Source organism: Pithys albifrons, chromosome 1 (assembly GCF_047495875.1).
Source record: "Pithys albifrons albifrons isolate INPA30051 chromosome 1, PitAlb_v1, whole genome shotgun sequence".
Taxonomy (NCBI): domain Eukaryota; kingdom Metazoa; phylum Chordata; class Aves; order Passeriformes; family Thamnophilidae; genus Pithys; species Pithys albifrons.
The window spans coordinates 83881192-83900885 of record NC_092458.1 but is presented as its reverse complement, the minus strand read 5'-3'; the positions used below and the strand labels follow the sequence as shown (position 1 = coordinate 83900885).

The 19694-nt window shown below is 41.7% G+C and overlaps 1 protein-coding gene across 4 annotated transcripts in view; it reads right to left on the bottom strand.

Annotated features, from left to right (window-relative positions):
- Positions 1 to 2265: 2265 nt before the first annotated feature.
- Positions 2266 to 19694, bottom strand: part of NARS2 (asparaginyl-tRNA synthetase 2, mitochondrial) — a 52512-nt gene continuing 35083 nt past the window's right edge. Inside the window, exons 8-14 of one of the 4 annotated variants that reach the window (XM_071556849.1) lie at positions 16351 to 16449; positions 15888 to 15925; positions 14055 to 14121; positions 12376 to 12513; positions 11163 to 11260; positions 8940 to 8966; positions 2266 to 2909 (exon numbers count right to left, since the gene is read on the bottom strand). In XM_071556849.1, coding sequence (XP_071412950.1) covers positions 2765 to 2909; positions 8940 to 8966; positions 11163 to 11260; positions 12376 to 12513; positions 14055 to 14121; positions 15888 to 15925; positions 16351 to 16449 — 612 coding nt within the window. In that variant the 3' untranslated portion in view covers positions 2266 to 2764. Of the gene's footprint in view, positions 2910 to 8939; positions 8967 to 11162; positions 11261 to 12375; positions 12514 to 14054; positions 14122 to 15887; positions 15933 to 16350; positions 16450 to 19694 lie in introns of all 4 variants that reach the window. The other 3 variants (XM_071556841.1, XM_071556870.1, XM_071556859.1) reach the window with 3 other exon arrangements.

Below are 19694 nucleotides of genomic sequence, written 5' to 3'. Positions count from 1 at the left end.
CGAGGTGAACAATGCCAGCCTGGAGGGAAAGAGCGGCTCCCACCCTTGCTGGGTACCATAAATCAAGCTTCTTACAAAAATGCCTATCTCTGTATTAACCCTGAGTAGTATCATCACACACACAGGCCTCAGCCTCTCCTCTCTCCCACCACTATGAAAACCAGCACATCTTGAAAGCTGTTTCCAAGCGCGGACAACCTTTTCTTACCATCTGGCCAGCTCTCCTGGGACAACCCTGCTCACCTCCTGCTTCATCTGCCAGATTACTGGGAGTAGTTTTCTCAATGAGCTTTCAGACCCAAGGGCAATGTCTCCTTAGCTCAACCCTGCCCACTGGACACCCAGGTCACCAAGCACCTTTCAATGAATCGGAAGTACATATAGAAGACTGGGGAGACTGATCCTCTTGGACACCTTGCTGGAAACACACCAAAATCTACTCACGGTGCATCTTTGTTACTTCTTACTGTCATCTACCTATCTACAAATCAAAAGTTCAACCTTTACCTTCAGTCCTGCAACAACCTCTTAACGAGGCAAAAACCAGAGGGTGCATCAGACCAGTTCTTAGTTCTTGCAGGCTGTCACCCTGACAGCCACTCTGCACACCTGTTTGAAGCAGTTCTGCGTCCTTCCCTGTTACTTGTGACTCATGCCACATTAACCTACCACTTTTTGGCACCCTCTATTGTCTTCTTGTCTATACCTTGTTTTCCACATGTCAGCATTTAGCCCCACCTTGCCTATCAGATCTGGCACCTCACAGTGGGATCAACAATCTCCTGCGGATGCCCAAACCAACAGCCCAGCACTGCTGCAGGGACGACTGCAGGGTGGATGAGAGATGGTTTTGCCATCCCCCTCATTCTGTTCTCAGCCGAAGGGCTTCCAGTTCAAGCACTCTCATTTACAGCAACTGTGACAGAAACAGTGACTAAGGATGTCAATAAGGACACCTGCTTATTGCAAGTTATTTAGGAACAGGCCATGGATGGAGCTGTTTGGCAGCTGTACTTTCTCCATCTTTCTGCTGCGAGAAGTAATTTTGAAACAAAGGCCAGCAATAACAGTTAAGACAACTGTAAGATGGTCCAAATGCAGGAAGATACTTGGCTGTCTGATGTAGGAACTTTTCAGTGGTTTCAAAGGGAAGGCAGGTGCTTGAACTGTTTCGTGGAACCAGACTTACCAACTCAGGGCTGTACTGGGAAATGCAAACCAGCAAACGCACAATTAACACCTGCCTAATCAAGCGGATGAAGGAGATGTGAAAAAATCTTACATGCAGATGTCTCTGGGCATGTAAGAAACCCCCTCAAAGTAATAACCTTATGGTGATGTTGTTTGCATTCTCCTAACATGTAAAAACCCCAGCCATGGAGCACACTGAAACATGGCAGGTGCCACATGACATAAATAGATATTTTTAGGTACTGCAGGTGTAGTATTACACCAGAGAGAACTGTGACTGAAGTAATCCAATGCAAGTTGATTACTATTTCTCAATCTCTTTCATCTACTTGGAAAAGAAACCTTCAGGGTTGTTCTGCCACCACTTCACATTGTGTGTGTCAGTTTACATTGGGTTCATCAGCAGTAAGGCCGCTAACTTACTTTTTATATATATTGTTTATACTCCAGCCATAATGGGCTCCCGAGTAGTAAGCACTATGCAAATGACCATTTGCTGGATTGTGATAATTTGTAAGGAAGAAGGATGCTGGAAACCCTCAGTTCAAGTCCCAAATAAATCCCTGGTTTCCAGTTGCCTTAGGCAAGTCACTTGTCTTCCCATAACCCTGTCTTCAAAACAGAAATGAGTATTTCTTTACCTGGCAGGGAAGCTGAGAGCATAAACCCACTGAAGACTGCCAAGGAGTTCAGATCCTACAGTGATAAGCGATTACTTAATACATATGCAATGCTTGGGATCACATGTTGGTTGTTTCACAAGATAGACAAAATTGTTTGGTTCAATGACCACATGACAGATTTTCTCAGTAACAACAAAAAAAGCGCAAAGCAACAACAAAACCCCACCAATAAACTGCAAGTTGGCTCTGGAGAGATGGATGAATGAACTCTTAACTGAATGTTTCTTTCTGCTATGAATGTGTGCTCTCTTGGAGACAGAAAGCAGATGTCTCCTGCAGAAGCTGTGCAACAAATTTGGTTATACAGAAAGGAAACCTCTACCAGAGACATTGAAGGAAACACTCTGATGCTGAGAGATACAGTTTTATAACAGAAGACGAAACAAGAGAGTTACAAAACAACCCCATGTACATCTTTATTGATGGTTCAGAAAATCAAACATCATTCAACTAATTTGCTCTAGCAGTACCAATATGACATTGTTCCTTGCTAGGTTTGGCTGATTTTTCCAAGGTAAACAATATTTGCTTTTAATTCAGAGTGGGGAGAATCATGCTTTACAGTAACCATTTTTTAACAACAAGTGCATCAGAGCCATGACAATATTTTAGGTCACACCTCATGGCTTGTACTAGTCTCAAGAGAATCTTAACCCCTTAGTTAAGTGGGATTTAATGCTCCTGAAGTACACTGAAGACACAAGCTGCTATCAAATTAACTGCCAGTGTGGTTCCATAATCTCATCAGAACGTATATTATTTTCAATAAGCGAGTTTCACTGATAAAAAAATTATCGTGATTTCCCACTAACACACACTCAGTCATATCCTAATATGTTCTATACACATAGTCACACCAACAGTTTTCTCCATGTGAGCCAACTGCTGAGCTACAGGAGACAGGAGTGAGGAAACCTGGGGAAAGGAATAACATCTTTGATATTGTCAACTCCCAAGATGTACTGCAGGTAGCGTTCAAAGCCCATTCCGAAGCCTCCATGAGGAACTGAGCCGAATTTTCGGAGGTCTAGATACCTGTAATTTAAACAGACAGTTACATTTGCAGCACGCTTTTGCTGTTGTAATTAAAGTGAGCCTTTCGTCTAGGGTTTTGCTTTCCATCTTAATTACTTCCCTTTGACCCTACCACTGTGAATTCTGCAAACACAGTTGATCAGGGGTGTGAAGAGGCAGAATTGCATTTGCAGAAACTCCAGGTAAAAACCAATTTAACCCCACATAGTTATGCTTTGCCAATACAATAGAGCGTGTTTTCTTTAGGAGCAGGAACTTATTTGGGTATGAAGAACAGCTTGAACATCATAGCTCTGCTCATAATGAAAGCACATTTATAAGTTTTAGTACATAAAATATTCCTAGCAGAGCCACAAACCCAGGCTCCTACAGAATAACAAAGCACTTGCACTGTTAGACCGGAAGCTGCCTGCTTGGGTTTGCTTAGCCCTTGCCATGCTGGCGTGGACATCTGCCCATCAACAAGTTCTTTCATTTTCTGTTTGCTTTTCAATTGCCTAAGTAATTTAACTTCCATTAATTTCTTCAGAAGCCCAAGTAGGTCTTGCTGTCTGCTTAACATTCCTTCAGGATTTTTTTTCTTTCAGGTAATTACGATGATTCCCCCAATCACTCTGACAGACTGATTCATTTATTTTCATAGTAAGCCAGCAAAAAACCCCTTGCACATATCTTCTCTAAAAGTGAGATCTGGTAAAGGATATTTTATTTTGGAGAACAGCACCTGTTGTGCTCAGAAAAATCAGAAAACAGGTATCCCAAATATATGGAAGCAAATATTCCAAATATATGGGTGTCAACAAGATTACGATGGTTCTCCTTTAGAGTTCCCTGTTTCCCAGTTGGGCTGTAGCTGATGTGATGCTGTATTTGCAGCTATAAATTGTCATCAACGGTTTTATTTTAATAGAAGTGAAAATCATCTCAGTGGTTCTATTGATTTATGGGGGCACTTCTGAGCTTGCTGAGGGCACAAAGTTGTTATTCTTTACATGAATGCACCAGTAAGGGATTGAGTGACTCCAGATGTATTACATGCTTCTAATCTTGGTGTATGAATATTTTATCATCCCAGTTTAAAAAAAAACCAAGTGCACTTAAATATAAATGCATATATGTGTTTTACTACTTAGGCAGTGGAATAGAGGGGGGAAAATTACTGTGAAAAAATTAAGATTGGTTTGATTGCAATAAATGGCTTCCCAAATTTTAACTACTGTTAATGAACTGCAAGGAAATATTACACTTGTGTGTGTGTGGTGTGTGTGTCTGTGTGCATATATACACACACACACATATATATATACATACATAAATATACATTAGATATATTTGAGTGTACTTGCTTGGACATCAGAATTTTCTTGGCTTGAAGACTTTATTTTAACAGAGTGAAGCCAAAGTAATGCCAATAATCACCTTTATTTGCAAAATAAAAGCACTCTCCCACAAATTCTACAGCTGCAAGAATGCTCTGGCACTCAGTTTGACAGTTGCCTTTTATACCATGAAATATTGTTTTTCCTTGCAGTCCATTAACAGTAGTTACAATTTGAGAAACCATTTATTACACTCAATCCAATCTTCAGGCTTTTTCCCCCCAGTGTTTTTCTCTTCCCTCCCCTGCCCAAATAGTAAAAATAGAAGCAGATCTTACTTCTTCCTAGTAGTGCTGACACACAAAGTGCAGTTGTGCCTGTACTGCAAGTTGGATAGCAGGCTGAAGAATGGGACATGTTCTCTGATCACTGTGACCCACATGCATTCTAACTGTGCTGCTGAGTGTTAGCTTGGCTCACTAAGGCTCAGTGGTACCCACCCCACACCTTGTAATGAGGACTGTGCTTAGGCTGTGAACATGCAGGCTGTGCAGCAGCATAGTGGTCTTCATTTCTATCCGCTTCATACAGAACTGTGTTAAGAACTCGTGTTTCTGCTAATACACTGGGAACTGCCCTTGGGGAGCTCCTCTTCACAGCTTTCCAAGGGTTTGCAAGGAAGATGACAGGCAGACCTGATGCTGAGGGTGGTGACTCATGAAATAGGAAAGACCTCTCAAATGTGAGGGATATGGGTGCTGCCTGTGGCAGATCACTCTGACCCAGCTCAGTAGTCCTCACCAGAACTGGCAAACGAGCTAGTGACAACTTTAGCTGTATCTAGGACTATAAGTAAGAGCACGAGGATTTCTGACAATGTCTATAAGTGTATCTCAGCCTTGCAAAGGCAATTGAGACTAAGCCTAGCATCTTCTCTCCACGTTTTGCTGGCAACAGAATTTATAAAGTCATTGTAAGAAGATGAAATAACTCAGCCTCTTCCAGATGAACAATAATAATAAATTCTACCCTTGCTTATCCAGGACTTTGATCTGTAGATCTCAAAGCACTTTGAGAAACCATTTTGGCAAAAGGAGCAAAACAAAACCCATCAAAGTTAATGGGAAAAGTCCATTGAATTAAACGTGCTGAGGATCAAGACTGTGAATCCTTTCTGATGACTGTGCTTGGAAGAAGCGGAGGAATTGGGAAATTTTCCATTCTTCACAGATGAAAGAAAAAGCAACTGCCTGCAGATGAAGAGAAAAATCCCTTTAGGCTAGAAAATGCTCCCTGAGGTTTTCCTTCATTCAATAGCCTCCAGACACTGGGTGTTTCTCACCTCAAAAACAGTCATGAACTAGTCTAGCTGTTTTTGCTAGTAGCTCATACTTTAGAGGAGAGTTCCATTGGTAACTAAGGGACTGTGCAACATTATTCCACAGGGGAAATAAGTTTCCGAGACCTCAGCTGGCCCCAGAGTTCATGTTCTGGACCTGAGGACTGGTAGCTCTTCAGCAACTTGAATCTTGCTAAAGTATGTGCTGCAACAACATCCCCCAGCAATGAATTCCAGGAGCTTGTTATGTGCCACGTTAGAAGAGCATTTTCTTTCATCCTTTTAAAGATCTATATTCTTTTATCATCATCATGAGCTCCTGTGTTGCATGAAAAGGCACGATAAAGAGCAGTGCTCTCCCAGTGACCATCATAAGTAGAATGTGTTCTTTTCAGTCTCCTTTCGAAACAAATATAATCTCAATCTTTTATGCAACTCCCTTGTTAAACTGAAGCCTCTGTGGCCAGTTTGAAAAAAGTAAGGCTTAAAGAACAAAGAGATTGCACTTCATGAAACTCACTATTCTGCTGGGGCAAGCAAGTAAAAAAAAAGGGTAATGAAAAACTACTAGTGAAATGATACTTGAAAGACCATTTTGCTGAATGTTTCAGAAAACAAACATGCAAAGCATCAGCAGGTTCTGATGCTGGGTAAAAGATTGTCTTAGCTTTCAGGCAGCTTCTGCTCTGCTACAACTTCTTGTAAATCCACAAACATTCAGGGTTTCCAATCTAAAACAGTTCCACAGATGAAAGTGGGATTTGGGCACATTCTGACTGGCTTTAGCACTGACTTTCTGCCTACCTCCATCTGGCTCAGCGCAGTGCTCTGGTCTCTCCACAAAGCAGGAATAATAGGATCAGGAGACTGCCAAGGACAGTGATGGGATACCTGTTCTCACTGGGCTGTGAAGGAGGTTAAAGGATGCTATGAACATTGTCACTGGCCATGGGCTGCAAGTGATTCACCAGTGCTGCTGTTCCCTAAGCCCAATTCCTTTCTATGCTGCTCTACAAAGACCCATCAGAACACTGCAACATTCAAGCTTCAAAGAAAATTAGAAGTTAAAGAGCCCAACACAGCTCAAGGTTCTTCATCCAGAACAGGAGCAGGGCCAAGACAACACAGTAACATCCATTTGAAGACAACAGACAACACCTGCTCTGCCACTGTGTACTTTCACCAGTGTCACACCAGAAGATCAGAAAGCTACTGGACTGTAAAGTATGAAACAATCTTCTCCGCTGATGTGCAAAATGATGATCATAGTACGGAAATGGGTGCCTCACATGCAGGAAGACTGTCTGAAATGCTGTTCAAGCTGATGTGAAACACATTGCTCATTACAAAGTACCTGCTTTGCTACTTTTAAGCTGGCTCTTGGAGGCTGCAAACAGGATCAGGTCCCCCCGTTTACATGACAATTCCCTGGTCACACAGAAAGTGAGTGAGTTCCCAGAGTAGTCCGATTGCTTGGCTTTCCCACCTCACTTCCACAGACCTCTCAGTTTAGCCAAGATCATCATCTACAGCACTGAGGTGTTTTCTATCTACAGTTCAAAAAAGGAAGAAGTGTGAAAATAAGATAAAATAACTGCAAAATCAAGCTAAATACTTCTCCAGCTCATACTCTTTATGGAAAGAAACCTGAACAACAGAAAAGGTGTAGTGAACTGAACAAGATTCAGAGGTGTTTGACTATGTAATTTTATCTAATTTTTTTGGAAATCATTCTAAAAGGTAGGAATGGCAAGAAGGAGAGCAGTATTTCAGATAACCATTTGCCTCTTTGCCCTATGATTTTCCCATAAGTGAGACACTCCTCAAGCTGTCCTAGAAATGGTCAGATCCCACAATATCCTCATGCTTGGTGGGAGAAGAAAACAGGTAGAATCAGAGATATGGCCATGATTAAGGGACTTCAAAAGAGATCACATTCTAAAGTCAGCAAATATTATATTTAAAATGGAATGACTCAACTGTTCTTCAAGGATTTTGTGAGCCAGCTTTGGAGACTCAATTCAATCACTAAATTGGAGTAGATTAATTTCAGTCTCTCCCGCCACCTCCACTGAAAAGATGGATACTGGCAAACCCCTTACCAGTTTTCTGGCAGATTTTGGACTGCAGTCCAGAAGCATCCACAATGACTCCTATCCTGCACCTTCCTAGGACACCAGATGCTGCTATGGCAGGGGGTAACAACATCTTTGATCTTCTCTGCGATGTTTCATATCTGTGATGGAGTGGAGGGAGTGAATAAAGAAGGGAAGAGTCTCCACAACAAGATTACAGGAGGAAGACTTTCCAGAATGTGATTGGGTTCACCTAGGTGGGCCTAAACACTACTATCACATTAAAATGCAAATGGAGGTCAGGGAATGTCTTAATCTTCTCTTGAGGGAAGCATAAGGCAGGGCTATGCTATCTCAGCAGTGCTGGAAGGCTCTGCCATTGAACACTAGACTTCCTCAGGCTGTATTTTAGCATCTAACCACACGATTTATATCCTTGTTCAGGATAATCCTTTGCTCAGATGAAGGGATACGGTGTATTCTGGCCCATAAATACAAAGAACAAAAGAAAATATTTGATTCACCCTGTTTGTAAATGGATGATGTAAAGATCTGCCACTGTGCTATTCTTAAGTGGTTTTGTATTGTGGGAAGAGGAGAGTGAAGAATCCTACACTTACTTTGCCTTTTTTCAAGGCAGCCTCCTTAATGATCAATCCAAATACTGCACAATATTTGAATATACTCCTCTAAATTTAAAATTCTCTTAACTAGCACTCTCTCAGTAGTTATGACAAAGTACATACCAAGAAACATTTGTCAAGAAGAACACTAAGAACCTTCTGTCATTTTAAGAGGTTAAACCGATAATTCAAAGGTTGATCTGTCTCCTTAGGAGGACAGTTTTAATTGCTTTAACCACTTTGTAGGAAAGATTTTTAGACCCAATTGTCCTGTCAATTGCTAAGGGAGATATTCATAGGGTTGTTAAACGTCACAAATTGCTTGTGGTCCTGTAACCTGGTTATCTTGTGCATGGTGGTCCAAATCTATTCAACTTCCAACACAGACTAAAGATTTAATATCAAAAATCATTATGCGTTCTAAATTAATCCACTTCATGCAATCCTGAAAGAAATCACCTGTGCTCTGAGTGGAAAAATTGGGAGGATAAACTAAGCAGCATTAGATTAAACTTTGTTTAAATGCACTGGCTGTTCCATTTAGACTGGCAGTGATGGCAGGGCAACTGGGCCAAGAAACATTCCCTCAATAACAGAATTAAAAATAATTTTAAAAAATAGTTGTTTAAAGAGTCTTGAAGAAACAGAGCTTGCAGAGCAAGATGGCATCTTACCATTGGTAGGCATCTGTGAGTCCTAATCTGTGAAACAAACAAAAAATCCCTTGTAAGTAAAGGAACAGAGTTGATCTGCATAAGCAGCACCCTGCCTGGAAGGGAATGCTACAAGAAAAGGGAGTCTGATGACTAAACCCAGTCAAAAAAGGACAGGCAGAAAATTAAGGGAAGACATGATCAGTGGCTGTCAGTTCTGGCAGCTGGTAGACAATCTTGAACTGATTCCCAACATGTTTCTTAAGGTGCTAAGTTTGTTTTGTCAACATACAGGACTGATCCCAGCTTCATGCAAAGAACTGTACATATTCTTGACTTTAAGCATATCAGTAAACTCTGTTTGTGAATGTTTTGGAGAGTATTGGCCTGAATATTAAATGTACAATGACATGCAGCCAACCTCATTTATGGGGTGAGTCAAAATGCCTTCTCATGTGTGGCCATGTGGCTGCCATTTCATAGTGTGCAAAACCACCAAACTCCCGTAGCTTTATTAATGAGTGTCAGCTTCTGTAATACCTCTTCTCATCACCACCTGTGCAACCTCTCTCCTCTTCCTGCCCTGGCAGAACAGAACCTGAGCAAAGCTGTTGTTTTTTTTCCATTTCTCTGAACATGAACAGAAAATTCAGCAGAGAGATCATTTCTCCCATCTTCAGTGCACTGCAGCTGTCCCTGACTGGAACTTCTATGAAGCATGCATAAGGAGATAAGAATCCTGTTCTTTATCTCTAAGGTTATACTGGGTCTGTGGGAAATAGAATTTAAAAGCCTAAACAAACTATTTGGGCCCAGCAAAATCAGATCCTGAGGACTCAAAACTGTGAAAAACACGTGAAAGGAAATGTGATTTTTTTCAGGCCTTCTTCAATGCAGAGCTGTACTTTAAGGTCACGGAAGACATGTCAAAATACTTTCTATGACTTTCCTGACAAACAAGAAAGTCTGGCTTCAAAATCCACATGGACCCTCCTCCAGCCTCATAACCTAAGGACTGTGGACTCTAGATCTTACTGGCAAAAAATTTTGAGTGAAAAACTGCAGCAGGAAACATACCTTACATCAGCTGAAGCATGCCTGCTTCAGAGAGCTCACAGGGAGAGTAGTAGGAAGCACAGGGAATATCATCATCCTACACTAAAAATTAAGTATTAATGTTCTGGTGATTTTAATTGCCCTGTGCCTTTTGGATTGATTATGTTGAAATGGATTTTGCTTTTCTCCACTCACTAGATGTATCTGTATGAGCATGTGGCTTATTTCAGCAACGCATTAATTCCCATTGTGAAAATGGTATAACTCTGGGATTAATCCTCCTCCAAAACTGCTTTGCACAAGTGTACAACTGGCCAAATAGAAGAGTTTGCTTGTTGGATGGGATTTTGCACAACCTGATCTAGTGGAAGGTGTCCCTGGCCATGGCAGGGAGGTTGGAACTGGACTGTCTTTAAGCTCCCTTCCAATCCAAACCTTTCGGTGCTTTTACAAAAAGTTCTTTTGAACAATCAGACAGGATCCAAAGAGTAATTTTCTATGGAAAATCATCCCATCTATAATGTCAATTATTGTTAAATTAACAGCAGCTTTGATATTCTGACATTGAACTTAGACTAAAATTACTGAAAGTCACATGATCCAGACTAAGGCAGCAGTGAAGAAGCCCATATGACACAGTCTCGGGTGCTTACAGTGAAGCTTTCCACCAAACTGTAAGCAAAGAATGTATCCTCTGAAATGAGGCCACTCACTGAGGCCAGCAGCATCACAACCAGCCAAGTTTCTGACCGAAACTGCAGTTCCCCAGTTACACAACATGACGACAAATACATCTGTCTACATGGCAACTTCCACCTTCACAATTCACTCTTGGCCACAAAAACTGGCCAAGAAAGGGCTTAAGGATGAAATGCCTCACATCAGGTTCTGTACCACAGTCCCAGCAGAGCTGAGGCATTCTGCTGCCCTGGCCTCTTAGCATAAAGTAAACTTTCCTTCTCTGATGAGCTGAAACAGAGAGGTGATTTGCATACCTACAACAGAAGCACAAGAACTTGTTCACCAGTTTGCAATCACCTACTCAGATAAATAGATATCACAAAGACAAAAATAGGCTTTTAAATACTATTAGTTGACCTCCCACTCCTCTGTCATGCCAGCCACTGAGGGTTGCTCAAACACTCTCCCGAGCAGGCTAGTCTCCTGGCACCTGCAGGTTTTCCATACCTCTGTAAGCGTGATTCGAGGAAGGGCAGTCGCTCTTCTCTCAAGCTGCCTCCACACAACTCTCCTATTCCTGGTACGAGAAGATCAACAGCTGCAACCTTAAAAGAAAGAAAACTAATTAAAGTCACACCATATAGCCACACAGTGATTAGCAGAAGTACAGTTGACACTGATGGTTGTTTGTAAAACCCTACTGTAATTCTTCCAGAGTCCAGGACACTAAGGTAAGTATTTGCACATACTTGAAAAGTCTCTTCTTGACAGGAGAAGGCTGGGAGGAAATTTTGCAAGGATAAACATCAGTAAATCTACAGAAAACCTAAATGACAGGAGTGATTTTCCAGGCTGAGCACATGTACAACAAGTGGTTTGAAATGAATTTCATCAAGTTACTCTAGTGACAACCTATGTGGGGTTATAAATACCCCAACAGTAGGTTGCAAGACAGCAAAGACATATGGGTAAGTTTCCTGAAACCCTGATTCCCTGCTCTGATACTGTAGCTTGTGTTTGGCCCTATCTACCCTCATTCTTTGAGCCAGCTCTAATGGATATGGTACCAATGGCTCATGTGGTGGATCCAAGTATTAGGATCCAAGTGCTACCACTGTTAGGTTTGGTTTGACTATCTTCTCTGTTTTGTCTTCTAGCATTACTTTTCCTATCTCATAGCTGAAGTGGTTCTAGAACAAAAGGCACTGAGATGAGAGTGGTACATGGTAGGGTAGTCGGTCTTTGTAGCAGAAGCAATGCTTCAGGTTGTCTCAGTTCAACTGGCAAATCACACCTTCAAAGCATGAGGCTTGTTGATAAAGAGCTTATTTCTTGTGCCCTTCTGCTATTTGAGCATTACATGGATGCTACATTTGGATGACAAGAGACTCATGGACTGCTTTGAGCCATGCAATTCTAGGCATTTCACCTAAAAGTACAGAATTTTACCAGGAAAACAAATAAACTATGGCAAATTTGTCTTAAGGGAATTAAGCTAAACACTATTCCATCTCCTGAGTCTTCCTCCTCCTGTTTTTTCTGCTTTGGGGATTTCCTCTACAACAGAAAAAAAACCTGAGGGATCACCTAATGGTCACATCTTTTCTTGAACTTCTTGAGTTGAGGCCAAACAGATGACTATTCTGATCTGTCTATCTACCAGTAGGTCAAGACATTTGCCCAGCCAAAAAAGTGATGGAAATGTGACTCATGGACTCACTGTGTGTTGAGGTCCATCTTCGTTGTCCCGCATGTAGAAAGGCTTGAGGTCATATGGATAGTTAATCACAAACACGGGAACCTCACCACAGTGCTTCACCAGGTACTTTTCATGTTCTGTCTGGAGGTCACAGCCCCACTGTAAAGACAGCAAAACTGACCTGGGAACCTGCCTTCGTGCATCTTGCTCACAGCAAGAGACCCAGCAAAATCCCTGTGTAGAAGATGTGCAGCTTTCATGAAACCAAGGAAAGCAGCTTCTCAGACAGGCCATTGGGAAAATCTGCTAAGAAGGCAGTTTCACAAATTTTAAGGCACAGCCAAGCATGGAAAACAACATGGTTTAACTTCCTAGAGCAGGGCCAGATTGTCCCTTCATCAAACCCAAGCATCTGGTATCAAATCAGGAAAAAAACCCCACACAAACAAAACTCAGAAAAAACCCTCCCAAAAACCCCCACCACACAAACAAACAAAACCAGCCAACCTCAAAAAGCAACATCCAAACCACACTCCGCATATCTAAAGAGAAATAGGCACCTATCCAAAGTCAGCTTACTTGACCCAGCAAACCAGCCTTTTTCAGTATTGCCTTTGGTATATACAGAGCAGCTTTCCAAGGCAGATCCTCTTCCACTGCTGTGTCCGGTTACATGCTACATTAATTCTCACTTAAAAAAACCCAGCATCCAATTAACAAATTCTTTGTTATCAGAAACCTTGGACATTTGCAATGCCCTTCACTCTTCCTTTCTTCCAGTGATGTTATAAATTCTGTGGCTTTTGACTTGGGACCTCAAGTCCATTTATAGGACATGTAAAGAATATTGGGAGAGTAGAAGGGGAAGAGTGGAACAGATCTCCCACAGATTCTCTTATTCTGAAAATATTCCAAGTTTGCTGTCTTAGATCAAAGTAGTACAGATACGAGATTTGAGGTTCTACACCCACTTGTATGCAGAGATGAGTTACCCAAGTGGCAACAAAGGTGGCTTCAGCCAGAGGGTTATTTTCCTCAAGACATCAGAGTCACGTAACAAATAAACAGCATACACGAGATGATCACCACCACAAATGCTGTCCCATACTGGAAGGTGTGTGTGTTGGAAGTTGTGTAAAATATTATTTTTAGAAAACCATAATCTAACAGTGTTAGAAAGACTAGCATGTTATTCTTTTTCCCAGTCAACAACTATGTTTTGGAAAGACAAGGGATTCCCTTTCCCTACATCTAGATGACATGGTATTTTGACATGTTATTGGCTTATTAATAGTTGTCAAACTTTTGGTGCTACACTATTCTATTTCCTTTATTTTAGGGTTATTGCAGCAACTCTCCTTAGATGATTGCAACTGAATCCGCAACACTCTCAGCACTACTCATATACAGGAAAGAGAAGCGCCTTTCTTGAAGCCTTGGTCCTTCAACACCAAAGTCATCACTTCCTTCCCTGCCACTGTTACATGTTGTTCTGCTACAGATTTCACTCCTTATATTGCTCCCATTTCAACAACAAAGAGCAAACCCTTTACCTGGGTTACAACTCAGCAAACACCTCAGAAGGCAGATAATCTGTGCCAAGTAACAACTCCCATGGAACCAGAAAGAAAGGAGATTTTACAGACTTCAGGCTGTGCACGTGAACAGGCACAAGGACAAGCCACCTGGCAACAACTGACCTCTGGCTTGAAAGTGAAAGTTTGAGAAGCTCGCTTCAAAATTTCCACTGCTTCACTGTACGAAACTCTGCAAGAGGAGAGGAAAAAAAAGAAATCTTTAAGATATGAAAGGAATAACAAAGTTTTCTGGATAAGTGCCATGCTGGGAAAATAAGGAGGCATTTCCCCACCACCATGCCAAGTTGTGTGTAATGTCAGATTTCCCAGCAATGCTCCTTTGGACAGAAACCAAAAAGCATTTTATATGGCAAGAATTGTATGTTTTGCTGTGTTTCAGCTACATGCAGGGCAGGAAGTACTAAGCTCTCAACACTTCTGCATTATTGCAATGTTGCCTTTCAGTCAGAAGTCAGCTCTGCAGAGAATTGCTTCACAGAAATTCGTGGATTTTTTTTAAGGAAAACAATATGCCCTCATCAGCATAGCTACAACAACATAGCTCTAGCTCAGGGTGTGTTAGGCAAAAACAACAGTCCAGGGTGCAAAGCACTTGTAGCTCAAATGTTTCCCCTTTACTTTGCAAAAACTCTGAGATTTATTTGCAGCAATGTTTCTCTACTCCTCTAACAGATTTGAGAGCAGATTCTCCACTGATTTCCACCAGCACAAAAGAACAGCATCAAGGCAAAGCAAATAGAAAAAGTACAGTGAACGATTGCACCAGGTTTGATAACTGGAAATCAAGACTCGAAGGAAAATACTTTGGCTCACAAGTTTTCCACATACCAAGCAAAATATGGACAGAGAGAAAAAAAAATAACTTGATCACTATATTTTCATCTCTCTGTATCACTGGCTAAATCCAATTATAAACCAAATTCCGTAAGGAGCATGAGCTGTTTACACCCAGCTACAAGATTTCACTAACATAGGGAAGGCTTCTGGAGGAAATACTTCAAGAAGGAATATATTGCTCCATGTGTTTGGGTTATGTGAGGCTACAGTATATCACAGGTACATCACTGGCACAGGTTCAGTGCATGTAACCAATGTGTTAAAGCCAGGAATGCCCCAGATCTGCCAACAGCTGATAACAAGAGATAGAGAGGGAGAAGGATATGGTCTGATTCTCTCTTTTATCTTGGACTATGGGAGAAGCTGAGTGGCTCCATCCTCTCAGGAAGGAGAGGTCCGAAGAGAGGATTGAAATGGGGAGAGGGTAGCTTCATTGAGGTGTCCCATGGTGCTCTTGCAGGCAGAGACACAGGGAGGATCTATCATGATCCTGTTGCCCAAGTGCGGCTGTACCTGCTTAACAAGACAACCAGTGCTGGGTTAAGCAGTCCTAGAATGTTCTGTGGGACAAACAGAGTGCTCCACTATTTGAAGAGACAGGCAAGAGTAAGGAAGAGGAGGTATTCTTGGAGACCAGTGAGGGAAACCCAAACCCTTCAATTATTTAGCACATGAAGAACAGGGAATAGGATTTGCACAAGCAGTTTGGAACAGAAGACCAGTTGGGATTTTTCAATATAATAAAATACTTTCATAAAAGGGAGCCAGTGGAGTGGAGGTGTGATTGAAAGCAGAGCCCCAAAGCCAAAACCAAGCAAGACAGTGAGCAAATGACTGTGCAGATACATGCTGGAAGGAGCATACAGCTATAGAAAGAGGATCTTGTCCAGGGGAGCAAAAGCCAAAGGCCAGCAGATTCAGATGTCAGTCTCATGCAGAGATAAAAGGGTAATGACAAACAGTAAAAGGGAACTGCAATTCATGCTCTTTTGGAGATATTATGCTAACCTAGAAGACACTGAGTTATGAAAGAACATATACAAAATAGGAACTCTTCCCCAGAAGCCCTCCTCCAGATAATTTTGAAATGGTACTTACGTCATGAATTTGCTCTTCAGTATTTGTTCCAACCTGTCCTTGGTCAAAAGAAGAAAAACAAAAACATATAAAGCTACTCTTAAGGGTTTAGGGACCTAGAGGAGACTCAGAAAAGTGACCTCCCTCTATATTTGAATTTGTAGGACTGCATTCTGATCTAGATATGGGTGAAAATCCAATCCCAGCCATCCAGTGCTAAAAGGGTACCTGATTATTGAAGCTGATAATTCAGAGGCTGCCAGATGATGTGACAGCTACACTTCTACCACACTTGCTAACAGCTACAGAAAGCTGTGTGTCCCCTCTCTGTTGGCCTGAACAATCACTTAAGCTCAGGCTGACATTTAGCTCTTCAGCTTCTTAACACAGGACAATAAATTTAAAAAAAAAATCAGCCTCCCTATAGACAAGAACCCCGAAAATGCATAACAGGATTGCAGCTCTTTCCTCTCTCATGTATTACCTTCCTTGCAGGAGCTACGTATTTATGAAAAAGCTCAACATCTCGAGGGCATTTGGAGAGCACAGAGCTTGTTACTGTCTTGAAAAGATCTTCCATAACCTAACAGAGAAAAGAGAAGTGGATGAAAAATAAACACTGCTTAGGTGTCCCACACTATAAATGGAACGTGGTACACATCAGCCAAGGGGTACAGAAGGAGCTGTTGACCTTCTGCATGGTCAGACTGCATTAGAGGGTACGAGCTTGCTAACGCTCCTAATTAGCAGGCTTGCTTAGTAGTTGAAGAGGACTGGAACCTTTATTTCTGCTACGGGTTTAGGACTTCAGTGTCTGCTGATGACTTCAGTATCTTGTCAGGTAACTCTAGTGAAAAAAAGCATAGCTAAAACATTCAAGCAGCAACCCTGGTCAGCCACAGACACACATGACAACCATTTGTGCAGGCTGGTCTCGGATTAGTTCTTAGTGAGGTGTCTGTCGTGTAATGAGCCATTCTGGGTTTCTGCTTTGTTGTTAGACAAGGCAGAACTAAAGAAAAGAAGAATAAACCTGTAGGGTGTAGAGCCAGCCCACCAAACAGATCCCAGCAAGAGAGAATCTGCACAGTAAGAGCAAAGTGAACAAGTAGAAAGATGAGTAGAGAGCTAAAGCAGAGGACACATCAACACAGGGATGTTTGAGAAACTAAAAAGATGTGGTTCTATTTCCCTAAACTAATGTGGATTAACTAAATGACATTATCATCCAATTTGGATATACTTATCCAGTAAAACGGGCTTCACTAATTAAGAAATTAAAATGTCATTAAAAGCCCCCACATGGGATGTCGCTGTATTTTCATCAACCTGTTTTAAGAGTAATTTTCTCTTTGGGTTAAGCAAAGCAGACCAGGCAAGACACTTGCTATTGTGCAGATTAAGAGTTCCCATGAATCCTCGTAGTCTTACATACACACAAAGCAGGTAGTCGATACCTGTGGCATCAGTTGATGATGCTCCCAACTCTTCTTCAAAACCACTCTCCTATTCTCATCTCCTTTGTAAGAACAGAGCAATGCAGCTGGGCTGCACATCACCTCAGCCTGGGATGGGACCCAGTTTTTCCTAATAAAAAGCATTTCTGAAAATTCTGGCAAGTTACTTTTTTTTTTGTGAGCTTAACAACAATTTCATTAATCGCAGAGTCCAGAGAAGTGAAGTATCCACCAATGACACCTCAGTGAGCAGCAGTCTCTAGATAACATGAGGCCCAGGGAAAACTAACTGTGAAAAGATGAACCTGATGTCCACTCAGCAGATCAGAAGGAACAGCAGCAGGTCTCTGCCTTACAAGAAACCAGATCCTACAGGGTAAGAGGAACACAAGGCATAGAAATGAAGCAGCTGTGCTACTGATAGCCAAGATGAGACTTCAGGCACGTTACTCAGACTCTTATGTTTAGATGAACATCCTTCATCACCTGTCCCAAGCTGCTAAAACAATGCTCTGTGCTCAACAATCTCTGCATCCCACCAGCCTAGCGAAGCTGGTAAAGCAGTCCATTTTCACGCCTCTGAAAGCAAACTCAGATTCAAGACTCCTGCATTAACCTGGGCCCTATTTCTAAAAAGAGAAGATGCAAATAAAGGAACAACATTATCATATGCAGATGAACAGTTTTACTCCTCCTGGTACTCAAACACAGAGGAAATGAAAAGCCAGCATTCCTGCTGCTGAGTGGCAAATAACCAAACAGTCAGCTTTGAACTTTCTTCAAAGTAGCTAGAAAAAGGCTTATGCAAATGAAATTAGAAAACTTCTTGGCAATTCATCTGGTTTCACCAGGCAGAGACTAAAGGATTTTACATTAAGCTTCCTCTTTCTAGAAAATGAAAGTATCATCTGGTTTCAGAAAAGCATGTTGTTTAATTAGCACTTTTTTTCCTCACTGTGCGATAAAGTAACAATTAGGTTCCCACAGCATTGAACATGAGCAGCTTCCTCTTGTGGAAAAAAGATGTGGGTGGTATGGGAAAAACAATCTGAGAAATATTTCCAGGTTTGAGACTGAGGTTTTATCCTGGCAGAAAAAACAGACACATGGGTCATACATTGGCCTCCTCGCTGCTTTTATTTATGCCAAACGTATACTAGACACCAACAGGAGAGAGGAAAAAAAAGGAGAAAAAGAATCTCAAACTGAGGATTTATGTCTTTAAGCAGATAGTATAAAAAAGGACTAGAAAGCAGGCAATAGGAAAAATGAGTGGAGACCTATAACCACTGGATTGGTGGTTTGAGGGGAAACATGAGCTGGAGATACAGCTGAAGTGATTGGTTTGAACATATCCTGAAAGAATAAGTTTGATAGGAGACTTACACAGTGAAAAAGGCACTAGCATTACAGCAAGTAGCTCATCTCAGAAGTGGGACTCCTTATGTCCCAAAAGCCCAATAATTTGGTTGTTTCATAATGGCAGTGTGGAAACTGTATTGGTAGGAGGGCAGGCAAGAGGGACAGAGGTTAAAGCTTTCCCCCCTCCCTCAACTCTTCAGCCTTTCTCTATTTTTACCTTTCAAAGTTCAGCAGTATCAACCTTTGCCTTCTCTAATGCTGCTCTGCTACTCAGTGGTTAACTGTCCAATTTTGATTAGGAGCAGTTCCCAGGGGTATTGCTTAATTTTAACTTGGATCTTTTGATACTGCAGCTTATCGTCTTCCCAAATAAAATTATGACCAGAGTTGAAACAGCGGAAATAGTCAATAAAACAGTAGTAAAAGTCAGCAGAAGCAACTGGAAGTGTTGTGCACTCCAAGAAGGGTTCAAATCATCATCCTTATTACGTAAGACACTTTCAGAAAAATTGCATGACCTGCCAGTAGGATTTTTATTTATGTATTTACCTGGGGGTATGCATATGGATGCCGTGTAGATCACAGGCTATTTACACACGAAACATTCACCAGTGGACCACCATTTCTTGCCCTCATGCTTGCTCACACACATTGTATGTGTGTGCACATATACAGACACACAGAGGAGAGGATTCCACCTGATCTTGGTCATAAAATCTCCTCTCTCAGCTACACAACCAATGGTTCAGGCACCACTCTGGAGAGATGCTTTTGTTAGGCAAGTAAGGAGACTTGTTTGTCAGACCACTGCTGCACTGGCCAGTGAAGCTGAATGCTGACAGCAGTAAGGGAATACAGCAAGGTCAGCTATGGCAGCTGGATGCCACTTCAGACAAGCAACCTACAGTCCTGCAGATATCCCAGTGTCCATAAAGAGTGCTGAGCAAGACACTTGGAACAAATCTTTCCCATGGGATTACCAGTGTTTGTTCCCTTGAGACTGAGCCGA